This window comes from Takifugu rubripes, chromosome 21, assembly GCF_901000725.2.
Source record: "Takifugu rubripes chromosome 21, fTakRub1.2, whole genome shotgun sequence".
Taxonomy (NCBI): Eukaryota; Metazoa; Chordata; class Actinopteri; order Tetraodontiformes; family Tetraodontidae; genus Takifugu; species Takifugu rubripes.
The window spans coordinates 12498611-12526013 of NC_042305.1; the positions used below are offsets into that span (position 1 = coordinate 12498611).

A 27403-nucleotide genomic window follows, 5' to 3' on the forward strand; every position below is an offset into this window, starting at 1 on the left:
TACAGAAGGAAAGGAAGCAGGGTTGTTTAAAGGAACTGTGCTGGACGTCACTCATTCACGTGCACAGGCCCTGACCACCTCACGCCTGTCTGCTCCTTCCTCCCTCTGTGTCCCTCCCTTCAGACCATTCAGCCAGAAGAGGACTGCTGCGTAAATGCAGCGGTGAATGGGTGCCAGCGGCCGGGTTTAGAGCAGATTATGTTAAACTGCTTGTTAGTTTAAAGACACGATGTCGTGAATGGATGGGGATTAGCTGCTGCGCTGCCGCGGCACAGAGGAGTTTCCTTAAAATCTACTTCATCCGCTGACAGCCATTCACTTCGCACATCTAATAAAGGGATGAATTCCGCTTGAAGTGAACTGGGAAAAAGAAATATGATCTTTAAAATCCTTTGAGACGGATTAAAAAAAACATATTGGAATAAGAAATGCAGGAAATCTGCAGATCAACTCAGTTCGGATATTGAAATTTAAGCGGCAATCTCAGCAGCCTTCTCCATTTTTAGGTGTTTATGCATTTTATGTGACATCCAAGCTGACTAATTAAAGAAATACCTCATCTTCTGATGACAAAAAAAACCTTTTTGAAGATGATTAACTGGTGAGAATTCTGCTTCAGTCTAATTACCCTTAGAAATTGCCCTTTCATTTCAGTGTGTGGTCTTCAGGTTCACAAATAATCCCCTATTTTATCTTATTTTTAAAGATCTTGACAGGTTCTTTGGACTAACGGAGGAATGTTGGGAAACCCTCAGACGTGTCCTCTGTGTTCCTCAAACACTGAAACGGTTCTCACATTTCTGCACCTGCGTCGGGGCTGTCTCAAAGCTGCAATAACGCCATGCACAGGCCATCGTCCTGCTGCAGCCTTGCTGTTTAAAATCGGCATTTTTAACTTGTCGAACCTCGAGAACATTGTCACGATGAGATCATGACTGAATCGGTTTGACGTACGTCAGACCTGCGCCTGTCTCCCATTCTGCCGAATTGGTGAATTTCATGGCTCAGCTAGATGCTGCCTCTGTCTGCTGCCTCGCGGTCTGACTGGCGGTTTCCATCCTCTCATGTGAAACTTTCTATTTTAGCATCCCACTAACAAATCCTGAAAGCAGGCCCCTCGAAAACATGAGATGTTAAAAATCCCTCCTTCGTAGCTGTTTGTCTTTTAACCCCCCCCCCCCCCCCCGTGCCAACTCCCTCAGATACTCGAGCTTGTTTTCCAGACACTCCTCACCCTCCTCCTTTTTTACTCAACCCCATCTCACCCCCATCTGCTCCCTGCCCCCGTTTCTATGCACCCATGTCCTCCCTCAGTGTGTGTGTGTATGTGTGTGTGTGTGTGTGTGTGTGTGTTGGGCCAGCCCTCCCTACTACACAAGTGAAATAAACTCCACCTTTTTGCACCCCCCTCCTCTCTCTCCCTCTCTCTATCTCTCTCTCTCAGCTGAGCTGCTACTGTTGAACGCTGCTGGAGGACAATCGACTGCGACTGCTGTGCTGCCATAGCTGCTGCGTTTCACATGGTGTGGACTTTCTCACGTTGTGGCTGCGCGGACACACACACATTCAGGGCTCGCATGCCCGCCGCTCCCCCCCCTCCAACCCCCCACCCACCGCCAGCTCTCTCTCTCTCTTTTTCTCTTTGCTCTCTCTCTCTTCCCTCATCCACACACATACACACTCCGGGAGGGAGAAGGAGGCGTGTGGATCCTGTCCCGGGCAGAACACTGAAGTGAGGCAGAAGAGAGGAGAGGAGCGGCAGACTGCACCATGCCAGTGCAGGGAGGAAGGCTGAAGCGCTGCCTGTCCGTCTGCCTATGGAGGCAGAGTCCTCTGCTGTTGCTCGGACTGCTCTCCCTTCACGTGCAGGCACACGGTGAGTGACTGCAAAACTTCTCTCTGTTCCGCCTCCCATGTTGACTCCTGCCTGTGCCGACCGGAGCACAAATCTGTGCCCTGCTGCCGGTGTGGACGGATGAATTTAGTTAGAATTCTAGCACAGCACTTGGTTTGACCTCAGGTATGCAAGAGGGGTGTTTGGGGCTCTTCAGTGTGACAACTTGACACCCTTAAAAGTCTGAACCAGCCTCTCAGCCTGATCTGTCAGCCTGGCTCTTGTCAGAGTCCTGCAGCTCCTCCAGCACATGCGGGATTTTAATCACGGCAGGTGTTTTGATCTCCTCACATGGGCTGGCAGTGATATTGTCACGGAGGGACGCCGTTAGCTGCTTTTGTCCGTGACCATGTTTGGTATGTGGGACGTGATCGGCGAGAGACCGGTTGGATTTTATGGTCTGTAAAGTGTTTAAGGGCTGCGATGTGCGCGACCCTCCTGGAAATTCACCTTCTCCGGTTTGACGGAGGCTTCCAGTGGTGTGCAGAACACGGACCAGGAGCCCGCAGATGAGTCGTGACTGCGCCCGCGCTGGTATTTTCTTTTTTATTGTTGGTCTATTTAAAGTCATCACAGATTGTTTCAGCTGGGAGTCCTGAAGTAAAGCCAGCAGAAGCTCACGGCTCAGACTCTCTGCTATGTGCCGAGGTCATGCTGTGACCTCTGGCTCATGTCATCCCCTCTTTCTCGTCCATCTTTCCTGTCATTGTCACCAGTAGGGTCGGCTTTCCTATGGAGTCCATGCTGTGTTACCCCTCCTGGTGATTTATTCTTCCTGCTCAAAAAGGCTCCTTTATCATTCAAAGGAATGACAGTCAATTCTCACGCCACAAATGCACGTCGGGCGGAAAAATACCTCTTTTAGTCTCCTCTTCCATAGTTTTGTCTTGACACCAGATTTGTTTTTCAAGAAAGAAAATCTCTCTTTAAATCTTCATTTTAAATTATTCAATTTTGCTATTTTTTTCCCTTCTGTAATCTTACATTTTAAATTCAAGTTTCCGCCCTTGAATGTCTTCATTCTTGCTCTGTCAGTAATATTCTTGATCATTGGGACTTTATGGCTTCTCGAGGCTCATTCAACATCTTTGTTACCATGGCGATCCAGCACGTAAACATACGTGCCAACTAATCATTGTTCTGTATACAGACTCGAAGCCCTTTATTGGATGGGTAAAACTACTACTATTTTTCCAGGTTTTTAAAACTCAGCTGCCACATCCACCACACACATACTCACACATATGTGAGTATGTGTGTATATATCTTTTATTATTTCTCCCGCTAAAGGATATTGTTAAAGATCAATTTGGGGCATGCAAACAGTGAGAACTATATTAATCAAAATCAAATATCACATTTCAAGTCTTGGGCTCATTGTTTGTTGACGCAGACATGATTGATTGGGCCAGTAAGTGACCCTTTTGTCGCTCGACACGCTGATGTGTCTGAAAAGGCAAATATTTGTTTTCTGAATGAAATGTTATGATGAGAGAGAGAAAGAGAGAAAAAGAAGAGAGAGATTTTATAGTCATTTTTCTTAGGTTTCACTTTGAGGCTAAGGTCATGTGATCGGAAGCCCGGTGCTTCCCGGCGTTCACAGGTGAAGAGCCTATGGAAATGAGCAGCTCCCGTGTTTTTTCTGCCTGAAGGTCACACGGCGTGTCAAGGATATTGCCTCTCCCGCAAACAAATAAAGGACGCTCTTGTGTTATTACTCAAGGAGAGAGGCGCGCATTAGGAATGTGCGCGCTGTATGAATCACGCACACATGCAGATCATCTGTGACCTTCCACCCTCTCCAGGCTGCAGCCCATTGCCGCCAGTTCTGGGAAGTGAGGAGTGAGCGTGATAGCTTACATTTCATTGTCCTTGGTGGAAATAAGCGCCGCTGTATCAGTTTTCACAGTCAAAGCTCGGCCAGTTGCTTTGCTTTTGTCACTGTCCGCTAGTCGCCGCCGCTCACTTTGTTTGTTTTAACGTAATAAAAGGCTCATTCTTGCTTCATGTGTTTGCTTGCGAACTGTTGCTGCGCTCTTTTATGAGCTAGCTTCGTTGCCATGGTGTCACAAACACCTTAATGATGATCCTTATGGTGCTTTCCAGGAAGAGCAACAGGTTAACAGGGCAGAATCACTGATGCTCACGATAAAATCGATGGTGCGTTTGTTCTACTCCAACCCCTGCAGCCTGGCGTTAAACCTTTTAAAATAATAATAATAACAAGTCGGAAGAGCCTAGGCAGAAGTCTTGAGAGCTGGCTCACCCTTTGAAACTGCTGCTCGCGCTTTCTGCTTCCTGCCAGGATGTGTTGGATCCTCGCTGCAAACTGACACCCAATTAGAGCCACTGATCTTCCGGCTGTGGAGCGAAGGTAAGGCCCCGCTGCGCGCCGCTCAAAGACCAAATTGCTGGCGTCCTGAAGTCAAATTTCATCTCAGACATGGCTGAGACGATATTATTTTGTTGTGTGAGATGCAGACAGGAACTCACCATCTGGGGGAGGGCAACAGGTCACGACCCAAAGGGCTAATTTGGCCGCAAGAATTCAGATCCACTCTCCCTTTCATGTCTTTGATTTGCCCTGCTTTAATGTTGTGTTTAACAGGAAGGAAAATAAAATGACCCCCAGACTTGGGGAGTAAGGGGGGGTGACATCCTGTCACAGATCCAGTAACTTTACCCATTCAGGCTACCAGTCTGACTTTGTCTCTGTGCGTGTGCGCGCACGTGTGTGTGTGTGCATGCAAGTGTCTTCACATTTATTACATATTGAATACTAAAATACTCATTCTACTAACCATGTTCGCCATGTTACCTGAGAACTTCAAAAGACTGAGGGATAAGGAGTGGTTTTAAGGTTGAGGTTAGAATCGGCTTTAGGTTACGGTTAGGATTTAGGGGTTAGTTGGGATGGTTGGGGTTAGAGTCCAGAGCTGGGTAATGTATTATGGGTAGGGTGGTCCCCATAGAGATAGGAATGTGTGTGTGTGTGTGTGTGTGTGTGTGTGTGTGTGTGTGTGTGTGTGTGTGTGTGTGTGTGTTTTGATATGAAGGTCACTGTTTGACCGCAGAGTGTCACATTGTGCTCGGACATCTTGAAAACATGAGAGTGCATCCGGAAGTTTTGCTGCTGCGTTTCTGCGTTTCATCTGTGTATTTTGTCTGTAGTCGTTGCGCTGCAGCCATAAGAGGTCGAACTGAGCGGCACAATGCAGTGATGGACAGGGAACAGGTGACGCGCTGCGCTGCGCAGCAGAGCAAAGCTGGCTGTCACAGCCGCTGTGCGTCGGGTCTTTCGGGGCTTAAGGTTTTCCATACACATGTGGCGGGCCGTCACGGCCCCTGGAACGGTTTCTGTTTCAGATGGACTAATTGTGTTGGGAGTAGGTGCATATTCCGAGTCAATGCAGATGGATGAGAAATATAGCTTTAGAAGTTTGAAGTTCTGCTTTCTCTGTTTTACAGATGAGTGAGCTGAAGGCTAATTCGAGTGCTCAGATGTTCTGCTCAGTCAGAGATGCTGTCATGTCTTCTGTCCGGACAGAAAACACATGACCTCACGGGCTCTTGAACGATTCATATTTGGCCAATGGGTTAATTGCAGGAAATTGTTGGCAAGGAGGAGGCGAATGAATCAACGGCTTAAAATGTGGTGAAAGAAACATTCACAGACGGCAATTTAGGGTCATTTTTGGATGTCAGCGTGTCCACTTTTAACCAAATAGATTTATGGGAATATAGACAATCATCATGCAGTGATGGCTATCTAATGGCTGCCCGTGTGTGTGCGTGCGTGTGTGTGTGTGTGTGTCAGAAAGAGAGAGACGAGAGAAGAGGAATAGCTGACAGCATGTTTGTCCAGTGAGATAGTACAGAGGAGGTCTGGAGCCTCTGATGGGCAATATTTGACTTAGATGATGGGAATCTAATCACACGGAGAGACAGTGGGCCGCATAGAACTGTAAACACACACACATGCGCGCGCACACACACACAGATAAATACCAAGCACAGGTTTGTGTAGACAATTTTTTTGTAAATTGTAGACACAGTTTTTATGATGGATGTTACACAAATCCACTGTGAAGTCCACATATCTCTTATTGTCCACTCGTTAAAGGGATGTACGTTTATAAACACACACCCACACACACACACACACACACACACACACAGGCACACAATGAAAAGCTGGATACACGTGCACAGAACCAGGCTGTAAATGGATCGAAACTGTGTGTTTAAGCCTGTGGGGATGACTGAGATGCCACAGGCTGAATTTTTTGGGAAATAAACAGACGGCAGCTGTAATGTTAACACCAACAACCCTCCATCTACTGCCAAACACGGACTCTCTCTCTCTCTCTCTCTCTCTCTCTCACACACACACACACACACAGACACACACATAGAAAAATCTCACATCTTACACCGTCAGCACATTTTAACATTTATTATCAGCCTTAAATTCCTGATACAAAAGCCTCAGAATTCAGATATAATTCACATTATCATGGCGTTTTTATCTCCAATCAAACAGACGCTTGCATCAAGGCGTTCTCTATCGCTGTGTTCACTAAGGTCAAACTCTGCCCACACTGAATTCTTGGATTGTTCAGAACATCATCTTATCGGCGTTATTACCTTGACTGTGGAAGCAGCTTGACCCAGTGAGCATGCCTTGTGTCTGGAAACCATGACAACAACTTCATCAGACTCCTATCTGCATCTCAACACTTGCTCCAGTCGTATCTCAGAGAACACTCACTCTTTTGAAGGTTGATTGAAGTTTCAGTCCATGTATTTTGCACATCTGCGACTCTTCTTGTAGAATTTTATGGTCGTTTTTGCACCTTTGATCTAGTGGGACTATTTCTTAACTTGCTGGGAAGAATATCGTGAATATGGTTGCCTTGTGTTGATTATTAAATGACCGGGTTCGGTACTTATTTCAGAAATCAAAAAACTCCAAATTGTTTGTATGCATTTCTTTTTTTATGTGACGCCACAAAGGTGATATGCAATTAGACTTTAGCCACTCGCGCTAGCAGTCGGGGGCTACGCCTGCTAAAAATGCTGCGTGCGTCTGCTGTACAGTCATTCCACAGGTTTTACCTCGTGAGTGTGTGTGTGTGTCCATTGTTTATCGGTTTATAGGGATGATTTGGAACAATGAATCACATGATGTTAGCACAGGAATAGCTCATCTGATGAGGTAAAAATAGCTGCAGAGCGTGTACGGACTGACGGGCGCGCGCGTGTGTGCTCAAACCAGTGTCGCAGCATGAAACCATGTTGAGATTGAAACCGTCGCATTAACGTGCATCTCCTGGTCCCAGTCGTGTGCGGAAGTATTTTGTTTCCTCGTCACATTTCCACCAGTATCTGCTTGCATCCCGTTCCAGTTTGGTGTCCAGCCGTCGGCCGGCTCCAGAGCCTGCTGGAGGTCACGATCCCGGCTGACTCCAGTGAGGTGTGGGGTCGTTAGCCTGGCTGCTTCTCCCCATCAGAGATAATTACGCAGTTTAAGATAACTAACCCACGGCAGACAGAAGCTATTCTGGTCAGCCTGGTGACACCGCTGAGGTAAAAGCTTCTTTCAGTCAAAAGACCCTTTTCCACCTTTTATTAAAGGTCATTACTCCTTTGTGCGTGAACAGGCCGTAACTTCTGAGGCCCGGTGGAAAAGCAAACCACACAGATTACCAGGGTTTTTAGTTTAGTTTTTGTTTACCCTGGTGGATTATATGTTCCTGGAAATGTTGGCGGAAATGGGCTGAAGTTTTTTATTGTGGTTTTCCTGCTAAAACCACTGCGTCAAAACCCGCTAAAACCGTAATAATACTCCTTCTTACTGCATATTCCTGCAAAGACCGCAGTCATCACCATTACAGACCACACATGAAAGGATCTAAAGTTTGTGCTTCACATTGTATCAGCTGGAAATGTTAATGCACATTAGCGACGAGATAAAAGACTTTAGCGTAGCGAGGGCGAAAATCTGAAAGGAGTCAAAGTAAAAGTTTGAGGTCACTGTGGTTCACACACAAAATAAATCAGAGTTTTCAAGTTAAAGAGGTCTTGTTTCCTGGCAAAATGTCACACTAACCACTAACCTACAGTAGACACATGGAAGAGGATTTAGCAACTAGCTAAACACTCTAGTTTATTTTCAAATTGGAAGCAGCTACTCAAGGAGATCTGCAGTTTTCGTATTTATTGACTCTGTCGTTCAAAAACACCGGACTAAAATCGACCATCTTCCTCCAAGATTATCAAGCAAAAAACTCACCCAATCCAAAAATGCGGGCGCACCTCGTGACCGTCTGTTTATCCCTGCAGAACGTCTTCATCCGCACGCCGTTGCCAGCTCCGTAACGGTGGCTAATGTCTTTTACATATCTGGGCTGTAAATAGGGAGAGCTGCATAACAAGATGGCATGTGTTTAAATAAGACCCTCAGAAAGATCTGCCCTTCCATGTGATGCAGCAAACGCATCTGTCCGACGGCGTGGAGAATCGGCCGCTTTAATGGATTTTCTGCAGATCAGCGGTTGGACACAAACACGCCGCAGAGTTGTGTTGGAAATCGTGCGTGGTGTGTTTTAAAAAGTCCGGTGTTTAGCGTTGCGAGGCTTTGAATCAGAGGTCTCAATTGATGGTTTGAGGGGGAACCATCATCACGGAGCTGCCATATTAGCTGGGATGTATAGAATATCTGAGTCACATCAGGGTAAAGTCTGGGAGCCGGATTGGGATCAGAAGCATCAGGGGAGTGTTGCCAGATCCAGCCAGGTCTGGTTAGATGGGAAGAGCAGCTCCCAGATGGCCCTGAGAAGGAACTGAGCACCTTCTGACGAGACCAGCTGGAGCCCTTTGACTCCTTTCTCCCTCTGCAGCCTCCTTAGAGAGCCGGTTCACCACTTCCTGCTACTCCATAAGGAACGTTGAGGGTCTTCACATGAAATCCGAGTTCCACAACCCTTGTGTACATGTCACTCCTCCCCATAAAAGGACACACACACACACACACACACACACACACACACACACACACACACACAGGGATGACAGCTGCACACCCAGAGCCTAGCTCATTATTGCATCATTCATCAGGGTGACATAATGAAGGAATGTTTGAAGAGCTGTTGATGATGTTGTTGTGTTGGAGGACAGGAGGGCTGAAAGCAGCTCCGGCAGCTCCCAATTATCCTCTCCTCGGCTCGATTCTGCCGGTTTCGGTGTAGAAACGGGATCCTAAACCGTGTTCGCGTCACATTTTCTTCTGTGGTCTGTGGTCAGACTCGGCCTCCGGCGTGATTTCCTAAAACAATGAAGAATAGAATAATGAGAGGAACCGATCTGGTCAACGGGTCAATCCAGTTAAAAAAGGCTCATTTTGAGGACCATGTTCTCTCTCCAGCGTTCAGGCCTGGTCAGGTGCCTCCTCAGGCCTCCACCAGCATGTGTTTCTTGCATGTTCTCCCAGTGCCTGTGTGGGTTTCCAGCTTCTTCAGTGTCCTCCCACAGCTTAGAAACATTCATTATTATGAAAATCAATGACGAGGAGACAAGCGTTCCTCACAGTCCCTTGAAATCCTGAGCGTCTTCAGCCAAAACAGGGTCGACCTCGGTTTCCCATTGTCCAGCTGCACGATCCCAGAGCCGGCTTCATTAAGACATTCCTGCACATGTGGGATGTCTGGCCTCATCATAACACTGACAGGAAGATGAACACAGAGATAAGAACAAGAACACAGCGATAAAGCTAAACGGGAGTGAAGGGAACCAAAGGAAAAAGAAAAAAGAAAAGCCCGCAGCCTTAAATGTTTCTTTCTGTGCAGCGACGGCCCTGTCAAACACTAGCAAGATGGACCGCTACTCAGCAGGAAGAAGGGGGCAGGAAGGCAGCAGCGTCGTCAAATGAGTGTGTCCTAAGTGGAACGGGGAGGCGGGTAGTGTTTACACGGGCGCTGAAAGGGTTTTTGTGGCTGGCCTTGTTTGACATGAGCGGGATAACAAATGAATATTTTCCCCTTCGTTCGTCTTCCACATTTTGTCTGTCTGTCACTAAATCTTCTGTCTCGTGCTTCACATACCTCTCACTTTGTGTGTGTGTGTGTGTGTGTGTGTGTCACAGTTGTTAATAACACATTCGCACCCCCTTCATATCCTGCCATTAAACCTGAAACATGCCCAAAGTGTCGACATCAGTGTTGAGTTTGGGAAAACGTTTCCAGCGTGGGTGAAATGTCTTCTCAAAAGAAAAGTGGCTTTCCTTCTGCTGATCGCATCGCTCCTAATGAGAGAAGAAAAAAAAGAACTTTTTGTGCGAGTTTCTAGGACGGGCAGTTCTTCCATCTCTGCAGAGGGAAATCAGTCCTCTTTCATCCCTGAGAATCTGTCCTTGGTCGCTCGCCCTCCCACAGACGCGTGTGGCAGAAGGCTAGCTGGAATATTAGAGGTGGAGGGAGGAAATGCAAACGTGGCTGGTTTAAAAATGACTCCTTAATTTTTAGGCCGTGTGTGAAGACTATTACCTACTGTAGCTCACCTTTAATGCGCTTTAAATGAGTCGGCAGACAAAAAAAATGGGTGAGCCCTCATTTTTGATGCACATGTTAGCGATAGCTTGACGTTAAAATTCATCATAAACACCGACTGTGGATGGAATTTAAAAGAAAAATCAATCTCACAAAGTGTCGCTAGAGGTGCAAATATGATGATACGTAGTTCTTGCTACTTCAGGTTCGTGCTGCCAGGATACTATTTCACGCATTGCACCTTGAAAAAAGAATTCTGCCCGCTCCCATTTTTTTCCCTTTCTTTATCTCAACCTTCTCTCTGTTCTTCCGTGCACGCACCCCCGGAGTGAGGAGTCCCAGGTGCGGGATAGATGTGGAAATCTGAAGTGTTTTGTAAACAGCGGAGCGCCTCACATGACTGTCCGCTCACACGGAGAGGAGAGAGGAAGAAAGACGAGAGGGGGAAAACAGCAGGGGTGAGAGGAGAAGGACGCGTGGGAGACGGCGCGGTTGAAACAAAGCAAAAGGAAAACAACATGAAGAGGTTTTTATCAGGGAAAGGAGAAGCCGAGGATGCGGGAGGGAGGCCGAGGCCGGTTACACAAAGATACACAAAGGAAAGGAGGGACGGGAGAGCTTGTTTGGGAGTGAGACACAAAGTGAGTGAGCATTAGGGAGCGGGATGGATGGATTCTCTCTCAGAGTGAGAGAAAGGGTGGAAAAGGCCAGTGGCCTCTGGTCGGTCCCCTCTGTGCGCTGCTAAACTGCCCACCAGTTCCCCGCAGCTCTGTCACTTCTCGTTTGTTAATCCCCCTTTCTTCTCCCCCTCCAACCCTTCCGCGCTCCCTTTCACTCAAATCGGTCAATTGTTAAAGTGACCCCTTTAAACCCCACCGGCCCTCTCGCGGCATTGTCGACACTGTGTACAAGAGAGACATTTAAAAAGGGGGCTCGGTGGTGAAGGCTGTGCTCGTTTGGGGGAACTGCTTGTTGTTCGCTCCATTAGCGAGCTCTAAGCGTCGCTCCTGAGAGGAAGATCTTTGATGTCCTGTGAAAGTCAGTGGCGCTCAGCTGAAAGCGAGGATTCGACTCTTCGCTCGCCGTCTGACCGACAGTGCAGAACGACCCCGAATACGCCCCCACACCCCTTTACAGTTTTAAACTTTCCACCAACTCGTCAGAATTGAATTAGCATCGCTGAGTCATGGTCTGATAGGGATTTGTTTGATTGTTGTTCCATTTAAATTCCCTAATGTTCAGATTTATAGCTACACTAGGATCTAACCTTATCTGGACTTTTTCAGGTGGTTTCGATAACAAAATGTTGCACGCCAGAGTCCAAAATGGAAATATGACCAAAATTTACAGCCGTCTAATGGTTGTGTTTTCAGGAATATCGCCGTGGTCTCCCTCCAAAGTCTGCCGGCGTGTTTCTAAGTGGCCTAAAATGGACAGATTTAAATCCAAAGTTTCATCCACATCTGAGTTCCACCTGTGGTTTGTGGCTAACAGAGCTGCAATCGCATCAAATGTTAGTGCTGCTAACAAACATTTCAGCGCTAACGCTGCTAAACTGTTGCTCCATGTGACCATCAGAAATGAAAATATCAGTCAAGCTGCCTTTAGAGCCTGCAGTCACCACATCTGTCTGGTGCGTTCTTAAGAACCGTGGGTGTTTCAAAAGAAAACAATTTCCGTGATGCAGCGAACGTGAGAGTGAAAGTGTTGAGACGGGGATCAGCGGAGCGGATGCTGGCCTCGCCAACGCTGCGTCTCACAGCGGAGAGACGGCCGCCGCCCGCAGCTGTTCAGCATCTGGTCTCCACCATTATGATGCCATGAATGAAAAACGGCGAGAGCCGTGGAAGCAAAATTCTTCCGGTGGGGCGGGGTGGGGTGGGGTGGGGGGGGCGACCCCATTACAAACAAACAGGTGCTCTTTTGAAATACGATATGGAGGACTGACAAACGGATCTTTCCTCCCAGGAAGGACATTTCACGGAAGCAAACCTTTGAGCTTTTAAGGATATTTCTCAATTAGAGTTATTTTTACTTCAGGTTGAGTCCCAAATTAGTTGCTGAGAGTCTCACTGGTCTGTTTCCACTTCTCATCAGCTACTTTTTTGCTTCTTTCCTTGCAGGAAACATATTGGACAGTATGCTGCTGAAAGCCTCCAATAGGGAGGCAGCGGGGAGCGGGAAGGAGAGCGGCGGCAGCGCAGCTCCGGCACCGTCCGCCCAGAGACTTCTATGGTGCCACTGTTACCACTACTGCCCCGAAGACTCCACCAACAACACGTGCAGGTGAGCCAAGAGCTGAGCTGAAGGCAAAAAAATAAATAAAAAGCTTGCATCCCTTCATGAAAACCATGGACCTTGTCCTCCAGGACGGATGGCTACTGTTTCACCATGGTGGAGGAGGAGGCGGCGGGGGTTCCGGTCCAGACTGCGGGCTGCCTGGGGCTGGGCGGCTCAGTGTTTCAGTGCCGGGTGAGTTATGGAACGTTATGGAACATCACGATGCTGTGCTCAAAGACAGCGGGACTTTAGGGCCGGCCTAGGCCAGTCAAACCCTTCTTCTGACCCCTTCTTCTGATCTGGTCTGTTACAGGACACGGTGGGCTCACAACAAAGGAGATCCATCGAGTGTTGCACCGACGAGGATTACTGCAACAAGAACCTGCATCCCACCCTGCCGCCGCTCAAGCCTCCCCGTAAGTTCACCTTACCCCCCCCCCCCGCGTTCAGAAGACACATCTGATCCAGGATCTGCATGTGTGGACACGAGCGTGGTTTTGATCAGTTCACACATGTGACTCAGAAGGAGAAGGTGGAGGACATGAGGAAGTCCTGGGGTATCTGCCACATCTTCGGCACATGTTCTCCAGGCACACGTGGAGAAACCTCTGGTTTGGGTCTCTGGAGACCTTCTGGAGTGCATATGAGACAGGAAGAGTGTCAGTGTGTGCTGGTGTGTCCACCACACCACCCTCCACCTGTAGCCTGTAGCCTGTTGTCCCCCCCTCCCGGGTGACTCAGCGCCAGAGTCAGACTGAGGCGTAGAGTCATCCATCAGAACCCCCATCATGGTGGATCAGGGTGGAAATCCATCAGCTGGGTTTCCTGCATCTGAACGTCGCCCCCGGGGGAAGAGCGTTTGTCAGCGCTTGATGAAAAATGGATGAGCGAGATATGATTTATACTTGATTTACTGTCCAAAGAGCTTCGAGCGACTCGTTGGGACGACTGATCCGTCAGCGAACCCGTCCCTGGTTTCCTCCGCCATTGTCTCTCACATTCATTAAACCGTTCCAGATCACTGGTGAGAAAGTGATTGATTGGATATTTGTGTTTCTCTCTCGTTCTGACACCTCTCCGTCCACGCCGTGGCTAGTCTACGTCGATGGGAAGATCCACCACATGGCCCTGCTGGTCTCTGTCACCGTGTGCAGCCTCATACTGGTCACCGTCATCATCTTCTGCTACATTAGGTAAACGTGCCCGTCCAACACACACACGTATAACTCCAATCCCACAGCCACGGAGCAATTCCAACCCTTTATATCGTTTACACCGATTTACATTGATTCTGTCTGTCTTTTTGAATTAGGCCATTATTCTTTTTGTTTTGAAGGTACAGGCGTCAGGAGTCTCGTCCTCGGTACAGTATCGGCCTGGAGCAGGATGAGAGTTACAGCCTGCCTGGAGAGTCTTTGAAGGACCTGATCGAACAGTCCCAAAGCTCTGGCTCAGGCTCGGGGCTCCCTCTGTTGGTGAGAGGCACACACTGCAGTTCCTCACAGGGGTCCTACATAAGATCACTTGATGGCGTCTTTCAGGTTTCCATAGCAACAATGGCTCAAGCTGTAACTATGTGTGCATTACCAAGTAAAACCTTTTAGCTTTCTGGCCAATCAAGAGCCCGAATCAAAGGAGCCCTTCCCCATGTGTCCCCTCAGGTGCAGAGAACGATAGCCAAACAGATCCAGATGGTGAAGCAGATAGGCAAGGGCCGCTATGGAGAGGTGTGGATGGGAAAGTGGCGGGGTGAGAAGGTTGCCGTCAAAGTTTTCTTCACCACCGACGAGGCCAGTTGGTCCAGAGAGACTGAGATCTATCAGACCGTCTTGATGCGACACGAGAACATTCTGGGTACGGCTGATTTCTGTCTGCCTTGTTTATTTGTGATAAGAGTCATTATTTTTATACCAGTCTGCTGTGTTGGCAACGTCACCCTTAAGTGCCTAAAAGCACTCCCAAGTTGTTATTTGATGGGCGGATGACCGGGCGTATAAATCAATGACAATTCGAACAAACTACTGATGACAGCCGTTAAAAGCAGGTGAACAAATGCACCAACAAGAGCAGAAATAAAGGGATCGATTACAGTCTGCTGATCACAGACTGCATGAGTCTCAACCACTGCTAATTGTCTGAGTGGCGGCCCTCCTGCGTCCCAGTCTTCATCCCTCTGGGTCCTCACACTCGCAGGTTTCATTGCCGCTGATATTAAAGGCACTGGCTCCTGGACCCAGCTCTACCTGATCACCGACTGCCACGAAAACGGCTCCTTGTACGACTACCTCAAATCCACCACGCTGGACAACAAAGCCATGCTGAGACTGGCGTACTCCTCCGTGTCGGGCCTCTGTCACCTCCACACCGAGATCTTCGGCACCCAAGGCAAGCCGGCCATCGCCCACAGGGACCTGAAGAGCAAGAACATCCTGGTGAAAAGGAACGGGACCTGCTGCATCGCCGACCTGGGACTGGCGGTCAAGTTTATCAGGTGAGCGCAACACAGGAACTCGGCTGCCAAATTCTATGGCAACGGCCTTGGATTCGATGTCATGTAATAATTGTTGTTCTGTCCAGTGACACCAATGAGGTCGACATCCCCCCCAACACTAAAGTTGGTACCAAGCGCTACATGCCGCCAGAGGTCCTGGACGAGACTCTGAACAAAAGTCACTTTCAGTCGTACATCATGGCGGACATGTACAGCTTTGGGCTCATCCTCTGGGAGATCGCTCGGCGCTGCATCTCAGGAGGTGTGAATTCACAGAATTTCATACATCTTTACAGTATGCAAGAAAAACGAGCCTGTTCTCGCTGCCAACCTGTCAAATAGTGGCACAGGTGTATCACACAATCTAGCATCCTTGTCTGATGTCAAATGTATTCAGACTGCAGATGCCTCAAAATACCAAGCATATGCTTGAGAGCACAGAAGTGATGTGTGTGTGTGTGTGTGTGTGTGTGTGTGTGTTTTCCACAGGGATCCTTGAGGAGTACCAGTTGCCCTATCACGAGTTAGTTCCAACGGACCCTTCGTATGAAGACATGAAAGAGGTGGTCTGCATCAAGAGACTACGGCCGTCCTTTCCCAACCGATGGACCAGCGACGAGGTACAGGATGTCACTGCTACACCCAAGTGAACACACACGCGCTCACAATCTGAGTGCCAAACTAATTCCGGATCTTTTGCAGTGTTTGAGACAGATGGGGAAGCTCATGACCGAATGCTGGGCCCACAACCCCGGCTCCCGCCTCACGGCCCTCCGAGTGAAAAAGACACTGGCCAAGATGTCAGAATCACAGGACATCAAGCTGTGAGCGAAGAAGAAGGCATGAACAAGCGGACTCGCTCTGGTCCGAGCCACACAGTCCTCCGGCCCGGGGGAAAAGTAGACGGGACGGGAAGAGAGGCCATCAGACAAAGGTGGAGTCCCGCAGTCCGATCTCCCTTGTATCACATGACTCTGGTGGTTGGCGCAAACAAAGAGCCCCCTTCCGTCCGCTAACGAAAAACGAGTGAAGACTCTAAAAGCACGCTCCTGTCCACATGCTCTGAAACCCCTTGGAGAAAGGCGAATCCGGCTCGTAGTCGAGCGACCCACCAGTGAGTCAATATCATGCCGCTGCTTTCTGTGAAAGCTACAATCTGTGGACGAAGAGCTGACAGAAGGAAAGAACGCACGGTAACGATGGCGCTCCCGCAGCATGACGCCTTCCGTCAGAGCCCCGACACTCTCACTACTGCCTGTAACTCAGAATTGGACCGGACGCACTTAAAGTGACTTCTTTTGGTTACAATGACTGACACTATGTGACAGGAATTTAATAATAATAAGACTAATAGAGTATTTTGAGGCTTTAAACGGTTGGTTTATGCTGGTAACGTGTGTCGACACTGAAGTAAAAGGTACACATGTATGTTTTTTTTTAAGTTGTGATGGGAGAGTTGTCCCTGTAAAAACTCAAGACTGTACCTGAAAAATAAAGCTCATGTCCAAACACACGTTTTACCAAAGCTTCGTGTTTCTTTGGCCATCCAGAGGGGGCGCTAGAGTCTCTTGATTTCTTTGGAATGACATGTTGTAAATATGTCATAAATGCGAGGAACTATGGCGCTGATATTGCAAGGAGACACGTGATTTACTGATAGCAGGCAGAAGTAAACCGAGGGAGCTGTCTTCCCTTCCTGTTTATTGACTTCAGAGTTTTGTTGTTGAAAAATAGGATGAGCATTTGCGGTGGTAGAATGTGGGGGAAAACGCCACCTACAGTCTTGTTGCGGTTCTGCACGTACGCTTAATGAGTAGAAAATCAAAGGTAATGTGTAGGCGAACAAGAAATGAGCCACGGCCTGGAGCACGGCTTATCAGCATTGCTTATAAATATAATTTATTAATCGTCTTAAAAATTCTTTCTTACACTTTGTACAGAAACCAGTTAGAGGAGATAGTGAGGCGAGCATTCAGCAAGACTGAGCAAGATTGGTGAAGCGTGCCTGGCTTAGCTAAAATTGACACTGACACTACCCTGAACTAATCAAATTCAAATCACCCCTGAATAATAAAACAGAACAAAAGAAAGCAATAACAAGCTCTAAACACTGCTCTAAACTATCATGATAACAAATGCCAAGTTTGCATAGTAGACAAAAAGGTTTACAAGAGAGAAAAAAACAAAAAACTTAAGAAATAAACTAATATCTAACTGTTCTGCTCTTATTCCTGTTCGCAGATTTGCCAAATAAAGCTGACAGCACACACCTGTACAGACTGTAGAAACTATATTTACATACTTTTGGGTTTCTCCTGAACAAGCATGACCCTCCTGGGGGCTCTAACCAACTGGGTGTCCTGCAGGTAAACAACCAGAGGTGCAGCTCAATCAGATCTGATCTGACTGTCTCCTCCCCTGTCTGCACCCCACATGCCAAAGTGTGGATGATCGCATTCACAATGTGGTCATTTCCTTAAATAAACCAAAAAGTCTGACAGCTCAGAACATTCATGCTAGCAGCTAGCTAGTAGCTAGTATTTTCTACATGGTGTCATCTGGAGGCCTCCACCTTCACTTTACCTGATCTCTGCATGGATGTAAGCTGACGTATTCTCCTCCTTGTGTCTAATCCTTGCAGAAACATCTCCGCTTTTGGAATACAGGTCATTTACACCTGTTTCCCTACTTCTCCTAACCCCCTCCCCCGTGGTGACAAATGTCAAAAAGCTCCACCTTCCTCACGCCTCACGGCGCCCTGCTGACCTGAGTCAATGAGCATCTAATGAAAATCACAAAAATATATTACACTTCATTTTTACATCGGCCCCTCGGGAAGGGGGGGGGGGGGGGGGGGGGTCTTTGGAGACTCAAAAGGAGACGCAGGTGACACGCCGGCATGACAGAGATGTTGAATTTTAAACTAAGCGGAAATGACTAAAATCACACTTTAGTACAAAGGTGATAATGTTTGAGATCATTTGTTTTCTTTTAAAAAAAGAGCATCCTCAAAAGCCACTGGATGGTGCTACTGACCTGCAATCACATAGAAAGGTCACATGACCCGACTGCAGCGAGACAGCTGACAACCTGATGTGTAGATACAGAAAATGTGAAGAAAAAAATAATATCAAAATATATGTAAAATTTTTATATGCTTGACTCAATTAAAATATGATAAAATCTGTATACTGTGTACTGTGGCGATAAATGATTCTGCCTGTATACTACATAACTTTTTAAGACCACTTTCTTTATTTTAGTACATTTTTGTCCCTTTTTACTTCCTGTCCCTTCTTTTGTCTTTGAATTGGGGCCCTGTGCAGAAACAAGCCAGCTGGAGTCGAGCATGTGGAGTCCTTGACAGCTTGTGCCGTCATTTCTTGGTCAAATACGCAATAATCATGTTCCAAAAACACTTTACCAAATCTGCTGGGAATTCTTTTCTACTATGCTCTCTAGCACAAAAGAGAAAAAAGGCTGTATCGAAAGCAGCCTGCAGCTTCTGGCTGTCTGGTTGTGCTTTTACAGCAGCGGGAACGAGGCAGGAAATGCACGTGGGCTCGGCACAGGTGGGTCTGTTGAAATAAGATACACACCTCCAACCAGGATTAAAGAGGCAGAAGCAAACAGCCCCAAATGAAGAAGAGATGCTCTGGATGAAATGGGAGAGGTTAGATTCTAGGGGGAACCCACAAACTCTAGACATCCCGCACAGCTTGTTTCTGTTCGGGACCCCCGTCTGTAGCAAAATGCATGTGCAGGAAATGATCCACATATAGGGATAGCTGAATACATAGAACGTTCCCTAGGAAACGATATAAGGACCAAAGCAACTGTACCGGCCATCAGGTACAGCCAAGGCTTACAGGAGAAGATCCCGCCTTCGCTTCCCGTCTCTCATTATCTGCGTTATCATCCCGCTCTCACGGACGATGGCCTGCGGCGTCTTCCATCATCTCGTGTTCTCGTCCTCCTCCTTCCGCTGTAACCAGGTTAGCTCCTCTCTGTGCTCGCTCTTTGAAAGTGCTGACCTGACGCCGTTTTCCCAACTACTCCCGTTTTTCCCTGATCACTTTAGCTTCTCTTTCACTCTGGTGACATTTTCCAAGGCCAGTGTTGTCTTTTTCTCTCAGTTCTGTGTGAAGTACCATCAAAAGAACAAGAGTTACGCTGGAGAAGGTCTCGTTTTGTCCGGTTTAGGCGTGCATTCTGCTGCAGTCGCTGTGGTTTTGATCGGGTCGACCCTCGCCTGTAGCCACACACAACACGGCAACATTGCTCGAATAAACACAAAGGTACACACACAGTTTTAGCGTCAGCTTGAGCACGTCGACGTCAACGTTTCCGATGCTTCGCGAGCTTAGCTGCGGCGTCAGAAGGGTCAGAGGTCACCCCGGGGCCCGGCCGTTGTCAGGAGTAACCGCGACGGCTGCTCAGTGGTCCTTGGTCATGGAGGTGAGGCTGCTGTCGCTGCGGCCCATCTCCTCCAGCACGGCGGCCAGTTCATTCAGGTCTCCGTCAGGGAAGTGCTGGGCCTCCCACAGGTCCAGGATCACGCCTGTCGGACTGGACTTGGTGGCAAAATAGTTCAGGTACCTGGAGAGGTGAAAAGAGGGGAAAACCAGAGACAAACGTTGAAATATTGCATTCACAGTTTACAGCTTTAAGGATGAAATCCAAGCTTTTGTTAAGCTGCAGCCGCCCGTTATCGCAGAGACGGCATTAAAAACGACCGAAATACGATAATTAATCTCAAAATAAAGAATAAACGCAGCGTTGCAGTTCAGAAACGAGGCGGACTCGCTGAAGATGTAAATGTCGCGCGCTTACGCTGACGACAGACTCCGTTTGAGCACCGCTGTCGCTCCTCCTTCCTGATTATTTCCGCTCCGGCGCAACATCCTGACATTTTCTTTTTTTTGTCCCGTCCTCATTTTCACTTAAAACATCTGAGGAGATGGGGATTTTTTAAATCATTGTTATTGCTCTCACAACTGCTTCAGCGAAACGGATGATAAACAGCGTTTTGCATTCGTGAGTGCAGGATGGGGGGGGGGGGGGGGGGGGTGGCGAAGGATGAGTCCTTCTCTGAACTTCAACAGTCTGACGTGGCAGTTAAAAGAGCAGGCAGGATAAAAAGGGGGTATTTGCGTGTCGGATCATTTCGCCATGCTCCTTTTGAAGATGGTTGAAATGTGGAGGTAAACAACATTTTGGCGAACTGTTCCATTTTTTATTTTTATTTTTTTTACAACGCACGAGCCAGGAATGTTTTGGGGCCCGCATTAGCGGAGCGCTCCATGAGCTGGCTGCCTGCTGGGACAATGAGATGCACTCGTGCCCAATCATCCTCTCAGTAACCTGCATCTGCTCCTGCCGCTGGTGCTCACTAAACTCTGAATTACACACATGTGGGAACAGGCGGACGCAACCTGTTTGAAGCTTTGATTCAGAATCCACAGGGAGAGAAATGAAAGGTGGCTACGGCTGTGCTAACCACCAGTAAGCGCCTGTTTCTGCTGTCTGAAAGACATATTGACTGTACTGGCAACGAGGTGACATCCAGCATGCGTAGCTGACGTTGACATGGAGATAACGTCTCCATTAGAGCCACCGTACATCAGAGCTGACCTTCTTCCGGAGAATTTTTTCCCACATTCGTGATCCCATCGACCTGGAATCATGAATATGGCTGAAAAAATAATGGTAAGAAAAAAAATCAGTGTCTTTGTCACCTGTCAAGGTTGAGTTTGTGGGCCAGCATCCTCCAGTCGTTGCCTCTGGTCTGTGGTGCATCCAGACTTCCGCACAGCTTCTGCCGGATGGACAACGGAATGCGGAAAGCATTTGGCCCGACCAAAGTCGTGATGTTACTGGCAGGATCCATCAGGGACGTGTCTATGCACTGGACATCCTGGAAAAATACAAACTGGTAACTCTCCCATTCATGAAAGTAGTGTATATGAAATACTCAGAATAGATAAAACATGAACAACAAACATAATAACTCAGTCTACCACTATGTGATAACAATAGATTTTTTGTATATTTGATTCATCAGACATCTTATTTTCTCCTTTAAACTTTGAAATTGCCACTGTTAACATTTTGGTGGTGTTTTTAGGGTGGTTGGTGGTATTAGCGCCACCTCCTGGATGTAACACAACAGAGGAAACTGTGATGACAGTTGCCCCCTGTATCAGTGCTGCCGCCCACAGGGAGGCCGCGCCCCTCAGTTTGGAAACCACAGGTTCAGGACAACAACTCCAGAAGAGGATTTAATGTGTTTGTATTTATTTATAATGTATTTTTCATCAGGAACATCATAAAATGTAAACGGTTCAATATCGCTGTGCATGCTAATTAATACATGACAACGCAAGCTGCTCGGTCTCTCGTCCTGTTGGCGCCTCTCACTCCGTTTCCTCACCTCATTAATCTGCCACTCCTGAGCGGGAGGACGTGGCGGTCTAATGAATGTGTCACGGCGGAGGAAAACAACTGCTACAGTTGCTGTGAGCGATTGCCGTTCACTTCCTCCGGTAGCTGCGCTTTACAGGAAGCTCTGCCGCTGGAAACGGAAACGGAATGATTGATGCACAGAGACAGCTGTGGTTCCACTGGGTGGGTTTTTGGGTTTTTTCCCCCTGCACTTTCCAAGCCTGCTGGCTGGTTGATGGTCGATAATTTTGTGTCGCTTTTGTCAAACACGAAGAGGCCAAATGAATAACTGTTTTGCCATTTGCCTCTAATCACCTTAAATGCCACGCTTCCATTTGGAAAACAGTAATTACTACATAAACTTTTGTTCGAATCGTGGCAAATATTCAGCAGAGTGATAAAAATGTCACAGTAAAAGCAGCTCTTCTGAATTTAAGTGCTTCGTGGCAAAATATGACAAAAATACACGTTTTCTGAATCACAATCTTGGATATATTTCAACTAAGTGGAGCAAAGCTGAAAAGGCCACAGCATTAATGCCATCTTGTTATGGTGACGTGAGCTTTTGGGACAACAGTTGTTTATGTTCAACAGACAACATGATCAGCGTTTTCAGAAGAGACGCGGGAACATTTAATCCAACTTTATTTATACAGCGTCTGTTACAGTCCAGATTGTCTCCCGGTGCGGACCCCTGAACAAGCAACAGTTGCAGGAAACACTTCCTTTAACAGGAGGAACCCTGGAGCAGGACCAGGCTCACGTGAGTGGAGACCCTCCTGCGAGTGGGCAGCAGGGGAAAGGAGGAGGTGGAGGGAGGGTGGTAGAGATGAAGGAGAGACATATATGTAACTAATGTCTTAAACTAAGGATGCAGCACTAAAACTGAGGGGGTCAGTGTCAGCTCTATGCCACAATATCAGAATAATGTACATGTAAATGCTGTTAATATTCATAACCGCTGATGCAACTCCACATTAAAGACGTCCATTAACCACAGCGAGGAAATAATCACAAATGTCTTTGTCAGACTGTATCGATCAGGAATGATGCAGTGAGACGGCGCCAACGGGAAGGGTGGGGGGGGGGGGGGGGGGGGGGGGGCTGTCAGGTCGGCCCGAGGCCAGGATACAGCTGCTCACGCCGCTACAGCCACGAGAGCAACTTGTGTTTGACTTGAACAAAAGGAGTCCTTGATGTGGAGAATGAATCCGTTTAAAGGTTATGCCAATCAGGAAGAGCCAGTTATCAGTTCGGTTCACTGTCCGAGCAACATTTCTGGGGACAATCTTTTACTCAATGTCCAGCTCTGGAGGACAGAGACACAACGAAACAGAGCTACAACCACACACACACACACACACACACAGTCAATGCCCAGAAAAATCAAAGAGAAGGTATTTCTCCCATGTTCTGTGACCTCTTGCCTCCGTATGAATGATTGAACAGTCACACAACCACAGCAGGAAACCCGAGTGTCTGCAGAGAGGAACTCAGTGACTTTAGGACCTTCAGACTGGAACCCTCCAAGTGAGGAACTCTCTCCCATTTCTCTGCCAGCGTGTCGGCGGGGCTCACCTCCTCCAGAGTGTTACTGAGCTGAAAGATCTGTCCCTCTCCTTCCACCTGCCGCACACACAGTTTGCAGCTGATCTCCGCGGTGGCCGAGCTCAGCCTCTCCAGAGTGAAGGTGCAGTGAAGTGTCCTCTGACTGCCGGCCCACACCTGATAGAAAGGGATCTCCTGCAGGACCAAGCAAAAGGAATCATCCGTTTATTTGTTATTTGTAAGAGCGTGTGTGTGTGTGTGTGAGAGAGAGAGAGAGAGAGAGAGAGAGAGAGAGAGATCATTCACCTGATACTTTGCGATGAGTTTGCTCTTCCAGTGTGTGTGCGGCACGTCATGGATGGATAGTCTCAGATTGTGTGTGCTGTCTTTAAAGTTGAGAGTCTTTGGCTCATCCAGAAGCTTCCCTCCCATCTGGGTCTCCATCTGAAGAACCTCCTAAAGGGAAGAAAAGCAGGACAAACGCTACACACATCGTCCCGTGCTTGCTCCAGCCTCTCCTGGGCTTCACAGTCATGCAGCATTAGCGACAGCAGACGGCCTCTAAGTCATCCTGCTTCTGCAGATCTGAAAGGTTGCACATTTCTGCGCTGCAGAGAGACGTGAAGGTGCTTCCTAAAAGCACTGATTAATAATTCAGCACCAGCCAGAGTTCTGCTGTTGTGAGATTCGGGAGGCAGCTTATTTAATGCGAGACAGTGCAATTAATTCATTCAGTTTCTCTTCAGAAGAAAATATAAAGTCGACTGAGCTCTGATTACTTGAGCTTTTAGGCCTCAAATAATAAAGCATTCTTCTGCTTTTCCCGTTGGCAGCACGTAAACAATATAAATCAATAAATCTTCTTCTAACATCTCAGGAAAAAAAGGAGGGGTTTGATTAAGTTGGTTGGCATGAAGAAGGGAAAATTCCAGTCAGAAGGAAGGTACCTAGAAAACCTAAAAAACCCAATGAGGCTCCATTTCTAAGGTGCTCCTGTGGGAATTCAGCTCATGGTTTTATGATTGCCTCCTGTTTAGCATCCGAGCCCATTCCGACAGGGTGCTAAAGAAGCACCTGGTCCCTGCAGACGTGCAGCAGCAGGTGAAGACACGAGGATGACATAATCGCATTTTATGCTTCTTTTGGTCTTCGCACATCCTGCGTGCGCACATGACCACGAAACGCTGCCCCTGTGACTACGTGATGCCTCCTACAGCCTTTTCATAAAAATCAATTCCTTCTTCTCATCGTCTGCCTACGCAGCGGCTCACTGTCGATCGTCCTCTTTGAACCGCCAACCGATCAATTATGCAGCGCAGACTCTCCGTCATTAAAAGACCACTTCTGAACTCTTTTTCTTTCCTCTTTTTTTCAAAAAGCTGCAATTGTTTGTTTGAAACGGTAACGCTGCGTGCGTGCCGGAGCGAGCACGTGGCTGCGTGCCACGCTGACACTTGACTTAACGTTGCCTGCATAAATTACCGATGCTAATCTGCCGTATCAGCCGGTCCCTCCAGTGCTTTTGAATTTGTTTAAAATCTAAAGCATCTTGTTTCGACATTGTGCGGCCCTGTTCTGTTCACTGCCTCTGAGCTCATTTCCAAAGGACCAAAGGTGAAAAACAAAACCCGCGGGTGACGCCGACGCAAGTTGCACCATTTTGGTTTTCGCAGTAGGGATGCGGACGCGCGGCCTCCCGCCAAGCCGTCACGTACGCAACAAAACAAACAGCTCCTGCAGCCAAAGCGGCTCAGTTCAGACGCTTCAGTTTACCTTCAGTGCGTCCTGGTTGTCGTCCAGACAGTAAACCCTGATGTGATAATCCAGCGTCGTGCAGCACACGGGTCCAAAAACGGCCAGTTTGAGCCTTTTGGCGGCCGCCTTGCAGATCGACTGGCCCACCAGGCAGTACGTCCCCAGCGTCTCCGTCAGGATGTGACAAGCCTCTGAGTCCATCTGCACGTAGCAGGGGGTGGTGAAGTTCTCCTCGCCGACCACGACCACGTCCTGTAAACACGGAGCGACACATCCTGATGCTGTGGAATCAGATCAACCTTTTTGGAAAGCTGCCTTTATTTGTTTGCACGTGAGCGAGGCTTTATTTGAGCGGCGGCTTTATTGACTTTGAGCCAGACTGGGGCCGTGAACACACCTGGATCTGTATTTGTACCTCTGCTGTTTTTCTGTTTTTTTGTTTAAAAAAAAACTGTTGTTGCGAATACAAACTAAACCTGAATTAATGTGCTTTGATTTCTAATTGATGCACCTCTCTGCTGGTGAGAACAAGTCTTTTGTTTTATCACCTGTCCACACACACTCCCCCTTCATTTGCATCCACAACAGTGGCAGAGTTAAGCAGTGTTCAAAACTGTGTATTTCTAGTGAAGTGAAAGGCTATTCCTTTCCAGAACACCTGTGTACTGTCAGGTACAGTAGAGCTGTTTCGAACAGCTCCTGGATCAGTCCTTCACCACACATTCGACAGGAAGTGGGTCCAGGCCCACAATGTGTGCCCAGTCCCTGGTTGTTGCTCTTATCCCCTCGTCACTGACTGTAAATCCACGTGACTCTGTCTCCTTCAGCTTCCAAGCACAGTGGAATAACTCATCCCTCTGGTGGGGGGTGGGTGCACTCGCATGTGACGATTGAGAACAGCATGTGCACATTTAACTCGTCTGAATATTGGGTTTATAGTTGTTCTTTACCTGGAGTTTGTTTGTTTCTGGGGAAGCTAAATCAATACATAGAGGTAGGAGAGCAATACGGTGTGAATCCTTTATCACCGGTGATCATAGCTGTAGCTACCCTACTCCCCGCCCCTCTCCCAATGTGAGGGGAATTCAATTACCTCCCCTCTGTGTGTTTTGGGGGGATTTTATGATGGGAAATGGATGTTCCACCGCAATAAGAGAGAAACAAATCGACTTCCTGATGATATTCCACTTTTCATTTTTCTCAGTTTTACCGCTGAACAACAACTACCTTCAGTCCCTCTCTCACTCTCTCTCTCTCTCTCTCTCTCACACACACACACACACACACACACACTAATTGTGCAGAGACATTGTGCGGAGCTGTGATAAGCCCAAAGACGACAGCATACGGGAGCCTTGTAGACACAGTGATGCTGCGAGTCAGTCTTATCACCCACACCCACACGCAAGGACGCACACAAGGACACACACATACAGATGCGCACGTACACAGCTGCATACACACCAAAGTAGAATGCTGAGGTAGACTTCATGCTGGGAGACACTGGAGGAGGGAGGGAAACCAGGAGAGATGGAAACATAAGAAGGAAGATGAAAGAAGGGGAGGACGGCAGGAGCATAACAAATCATTTCTGATAGCAGTCTTCAGCCCCCTGCTCATCTGCTAGCCTGTAGGCACTTTATGTTTACTGAAATTTCACTCCTTTTCTCCCCCGTCAGCCTGTGCTGCTTGGTTATGTGATCCGGCCACTCTCCTGGGAGAAGACCATCATTTACACGTGCATAAATGTGCTGTGAATCGCTGTCTTGTGCTTGTGTACTGTCACCTGGCAGCAGCTCAATGCCGATGGGATTTTTTTGGGCGGGGTGGGGGGGGCTCTTTTTATTTGCTGGAGGTGGAGTTTTCAACGTGGGACTGGAAATCTTAATTGCACTGGAACATTTACCTCCCACTCCCCCATGGCGAGCTGGTTCCTCAGCTGTATTAGCCAGTCTTCCTCGACGTTGTCGGCGCAGTGGTGTATGGTGAGGATTACCGGCCTGGTCAGCAGAGCCCCGGGTGGTCCGCAGCTCACCACCGGGCTCAGAAGCGTCTGGGTGTCCTCCACCGGAGGTCTGGAGAAAACAGGAAATGAAATAACTTCTGTTTGGGTGTTTTTTCCCGCTCTGATGCGCAAAAATAAATAAATAAAAAGTGAGCCGGCATTATAAAGATGGCAGTTAGGCTGGATTAGGACTGAAAATCAGACACCAGAACAGATGAGAACAGGGCAGCACAAATTCAATCAGAGCGTGACTGGTGGAGGCGGCGGGGGCTTCAGCCAGGCCGCAGCTGGAGACAGAAGCTCACGGCTCGTGGAGGGCAAATAAATGCGTGCTGGTCACAGCCTGTAGACGCACAGTACCGTCTACCGTCACAAATCTACGCAGCAGATCAGCACAGAATCGAATCTGCATAGCTGAGTGTACGGCTGTTGTCACCTCG

The 27403-nt window shown here is 48.0% G+C and overlaps 2 protein-coding genes across 3 annotated transcripts in view; one reads left to right on the top strand and one right to left on the bottom strand.

Annotated features, from left to right (window-relative positions):
• The first annotated feature begins 1464 nt into the window (after window positions 1-1464).
• On the top strand, window positions 1465-16732 carry bmpr1ba (bone morphogenetic protein receptor, type IBa). The gene is made up of 11 exons (XM_003974817.3): window positions 1465-1876; window positions 12564-12726; window positions 12810-12912; window positions 13034-13136; window positions 13817-13913; window positions 14057-14195; window positions 14382-14574; window positions 14914-15211; window positions 15298-15473; window positions 15701-15831; window positions 15914-16732. Exons 1-11 carry the CDS (start codon window positions 1771-1773, stop codon window positions 16037-16039), a joined length of 1635 nt encoding a protein of 544 aa, XP_003974866.1. The 5' UTR covers window positions 1465-1770; the 3' UTR covers window positions 16040-16732.
• A 352-nt stretch (window positions 16733-17084) lies between these two features.
• Window positions 17085-27403, bottom strand: part of LOC101075546 (netrin receptor UNC5C) — a 113289-nt gene continuing 102970 nt past the window's right edge. For both annotated transcript variants that reach the window (XM_029830365.1, XM_029830366.1), the window contains 6 exons: window positions 26865-27033; window positions 24977-25210; window positions 23510-23659; window positions 23234-23398; window positions 20950-21128; window positions 17085-19810 (listed from right to left, as the gene is read on the bottom strand). In XM_029830365.1, coding sequence (XP_029686225.1) covers window positions 19648-19810; window positions 20950-21128; window positions 23234-23398; window positions 23510-23659; window positions 24977-25210; window positions 26865-27033 — 1060 coding nt within the window. In that variant the 3' untranslated portion in view covers window positions 17085-19647. The remainder of the gene's footprint in view (window positions 19811-20949; window positions 21129-23233; window positions 23399-23509; window positions 23660-24976; window positions 25211-26864; window positions 27034-27403) is intronic.